Source organism: Medicago truncatula, chromosome 6 (assembly GCF_003473485.1).
Source record: "Medicago truncatula cultivar Jemalong A17 chromosome 6, MtrunA17r5.0-ANR, whole genome shotgun sequence".
Lineage (NCBI taxonomy): Eukaryota > Viridiplantae > Streptophyta > Magnoliopsida > Fabales > Fabaceae > Medicago > Medicago truncatula.
Genome location: NC_053047.1, coordinates 17,861,156 through 17,865,062, shown reverse-complemented (window position 1 = coordinate 17,865,062; position 3,907 = coordinate 17,861,156). Strand labels below are relative to the sequence as shown.

At 29.4% G+C, this 3,907-nt stretch overlaps 1 protein-coding gene across 1 annotated transcript; it reads left to right on the top strand.

Moving 5' to 3' along the window:
- The first annotated feature begins 1,472 nt into the window (after positions 1-1,472).
- Positions 1,473-2,896, top strand: LOC25496412 (albumin-1). Its single transcript, XM_013596734.3, has 2 exons — positions 1,473-1,608; positions 2,334-2,896. Exons 1-2 carry the CDS (start codon positions 1,557-1,559, stop codon positions 2,693-2,695), a joined length of 414 nt encoding a protein of 137 aa, XP_013452188.1. The 5' UTR covers positions 1,473-1,556; the 3' UTR covers positions 2,696-2,896.
- Positions 2,897-3,907: the final 1,011 nt, after the last annotated feature.

Below are 3,907 nucleotides of genomic sequence, written 5' to 3'. Positions count from 1 at the left end.
TATAGCTCAAACAATTGAAAATTAATTCTTTACGATAAATGTTTGCTATTTGTAAAGGAAAATGTTAATTTGCGGGTACATGTTAAAGAATTTAAAGTGAAAATTTTGTCTAAGAAATTGCGATCATTTATTCTTTTAGAGATTGAAAATTAATATTTTATAATAAATGTTTATCGTTTAGGAATCCTTATCATATGTTCTAAAAGAACAAGTTAGCATAACCCATTTGTAGAAACCTTGCATGTATCCTTAGAACACATGTGAGGATGACCCTTATTTTTATAAATGGAGAGAATTCTTACTCCATAAAAACGAGCTAAACGAGTTAGCTAGTAATTATATAGGCACATTAATTTTTTTTTAACAAGATATAGGCATATTAATTAATGGTGGTAGTTGCCACCTCAGCCATTATTAATGTAATTATATTATGAAAATGTTTACTAGTGTTTTCGGGGACTAATTAAGGAGATTAATATAAAAATTTTGCATTAAAAAATTGTGAAAAGTGAAATGTTGTACTTTATGAAAATAAAATGGTTGTTTTTAACGAATTTTTTTTTATTTTTAATCTTCTTAACTAATGTCTGGGCATTGGTTAACACAACCCAATATATTATATAGTCATTTTATTTTTAAAGAAAGATTATATTATATAGTGATAGTAGTTGCCACGCTATAAGACGAAATAACATACCTCTATATTACTCGTGACAGTGGTTACCATAACAATTATTTATCATTTATTCTCGTCAGCTTGACTTAATTAATATGATTAATGCATAATATAAGTGAAGTCTAGGGTTCGAATCTCAAACATCACAAAAAAGAGATATTTATCATTTATAAAAACTTTAATATATGTCTTAAGAACATAAATTAACATGATCTATTCATAAAATCCTTAACATATACATCATCCGGTCACTAATATAAGTAAAAGTTCACTTTCTAGATACATTCAATTAATAATGTATGTGACATATAATAAAGACCACATACATCATTAATTAAATGTATTTAAAAAATAGATTTTTACTTATATTAGTGACACGTGTTAACATATCGCTAATTTTTATATAACGAGCTAGTAATTATAGAGGCAAGTTAATGGTGGTAGTTGCCACCCAAGCCATTATTAATGTAATTATATTATATAGTAATTTTTTTTAAAAAGATAATATTATATAGTAATAATAGTTGCCACGCTATAAGACGAAATAGCAGACCTCCCTATGGTTGCCATAGCAATAGAGTAATATATTACTTCCTCCTTTTTAAAATAAGTGTCGTTTTATCTAATAAAAATTATATTAAAATGTATTTAATATTTAATCTTCAATGCAATAATAATTTTTTCTTTTCAACTGTACCCTTTAATTAATATTATATACACTATTTTTAAAGTATTATTTTTTTCTTTGATAAAAAACAAACTAATATTTGATTAGAATAATTTGGTGCTAGAAAGAGGATGACTCTATAAATTCCTGCTCGCAATAATGACCTGATGCAACAAACAATTGTAGCTGCTGGTTCTTTCTTTACATCAAGCAATGACTTATCTTAAGCTCACTCCTTTAGCAGTGTTCTTTCTCGCTACATTGAGTATGTATTTTAACCATCTTTATCACCATTTTCAATCATATTTTAGAACTAAGAAATTAATCAATCACGAGAAATAATATTTTTTTTAGATAACTTTTAGACAACGGTCTCTTTAACATACTTTCATTGCACACTTACTCTTTCTTTCTATCCCCCGGCCTCTCTCCTATCTCCTCTCTCCCGCTCTCTCTCTCTTCTCTATTGTTTTGTTCAATAAGAATAGAGAAGAAGAAAGTTATCCCAAAAATTTTTCCAAAATAATTGGACGAATATCATTAGTTATAAATAATTAAGGATCCACTGTCCTAAATCTATTATAAAAAGGAATATTAAGTTTTGGTGTACCTTACTTTCTTCTTCCAATTTTTCTTTTCATGGAAACTCTTTATTTACAATTTTATGTTTATTCACCAAATTTAACGATTTAATAATCTAATTTTGTTTAATTTCAAATGAATTTTGATATAATTTAAATTTAGAAAATGCTAATTAGCACTCTTGAGACACTGGTTAAGCTAATTAGCACCCCTCAAACATTAGTTAAGAAAACAAATATAATTGCTGGTTTAAGCATTTTCCATTTCCAGAAAGAATATCCATTACTATATTTTGCAACGAGAGTGAGAAATATCAATCATCCTCTCTAAAACTGATCTCTAAACTTATTTTTTGTAATAATTGCATGTGTATGGTGTTCCAACTTTAATTTCCTTTTACATTTGCAGTCATTCTCCCGATGAAAAAAGTAGAAGCAAGCCGTTGTCTTATGGCTCTTTGTTCAGCGACGTCCCAAACATGCGGTGAAGGTTGTTTTTGTTTCCCCACTGATCCATGGCAGGGTATATATGATTGCCAACCTGCATCATATAAAGATCTAGTGAAGATATCTGGGAAAAACCCTAACTTTTGTCAGTCTCATGTCGAATGTAAAGAGAAGGGAAGTGGGAGCTTCTGCGCTCGTTATCCTAGCCCTAATGTTGATTATGGTTTGTGTGTTGCCTCTTTATCTGAGGGAGAAGATTTCTTCAAGATTGCCTCTAAATTAACAGTCGCAAAAGACTTCTTGACGATGCTTGAGATAGCTTGATATTGTTATGTCCATAAAATCTACATCGATGCATCATCTACTTTAAATAAATATCTTCATTTCCAATCGATGAGTTGGATTTCTTAGATATAATAACTGATGCATGTAAATGGGTGTGGAACTTCAATATATGTTTATGTTGTTACATTCCTAGTAATATTATGAATCATCCATTACTCGATCCCTAATTCTTTCGATATATATTTTTTTGCATTAATACTTTCGTTTTTAAAAGTCATTATGATATGTTGTAAGACATTGAAATAGTTATATGCAAATATGGCAATCTGTACCATTACAAAGCATAATAGACGTCATGAAAATTAGAATCATTCGAATGAAAATTAAATGAACACAAGAGTGGTTATGTAAAGCTAGATAACTTAGCTCATTTGTGAAGGACAATACATAATATATGCAAGGTTCTTCGGGGTTTAAATTCCGACCACCACAAACAAAAAAAAAATAATGATTCCTACCTATAAGAAATATATCCGATGATTTTTACTCTCTTCGGTCATATTTATAAGAAAAATTTGATTTTTTAAATTCATCGAGTAATTGATGTATCTTGTCTAGAATATAGACTAAATACGTCATTTATGCAATGAATCAAAAAAGTCAAATGTTTCTTATAAATAGGATCGGAAGGAGTATTTGATATGATCAAGTGATTATATACAAGTATTGGTAAGTTAAGAAATAGTAACTAAGGTGGCATTTAGCGAGGGAATGGATATTTCTTTCCCACCATGGGAATGGTCCATATCCCAAGACAGGTGGTTGTGTACTACCGGTTCCAGAATTAAAAAAATAAAAATTAAATTATTTTTTGAATTCTTTTTTGTTTTTTCCATTATACCTCCCCCACTTGCTAATGCATAACTGAAATTTCAGAACACAAATTACCTGACACAATTAATAATGTTTAAACTCATCTCTTTCCAACGACCTCATAGCAATTCGGATCTGAAGTATATCATCTTTTATACTGAACCAACGACCTCACCTCATCTTCTCCGTTGACAACGGTTAAATAAATTGTGAAGTGGAGTGTCCGAGGTTCGAACCCCAACCTCTGCATATAACATGTCATATTCCTACCAACTAAGTTAAGCTCATGTGAATATTTGCGTTTTGTTTTTATTATTAGCAAACTGTTTTCAATGAAAAACATAAATAAGTGGACTGTAAAGGTTAATTCAGTAAAAT

Bases quoted from the DNA above. Each gene is read 5' to 3' on its own strand.
- LOC25496412 (XM_013596734.3), top strand. From the start codon at position 1,557: ATGACTTATCTTAAGCTCACTCCTTTAGCAGTGTTCTTTCTCGCTACA. The intron at 1,609-2,333 runs GTATGTATTTTA...TTACATTTGCAG, and splicing joins GTTCTTTCTCGCTACATTGA to TCATTCTCCCGATGAAAAAA.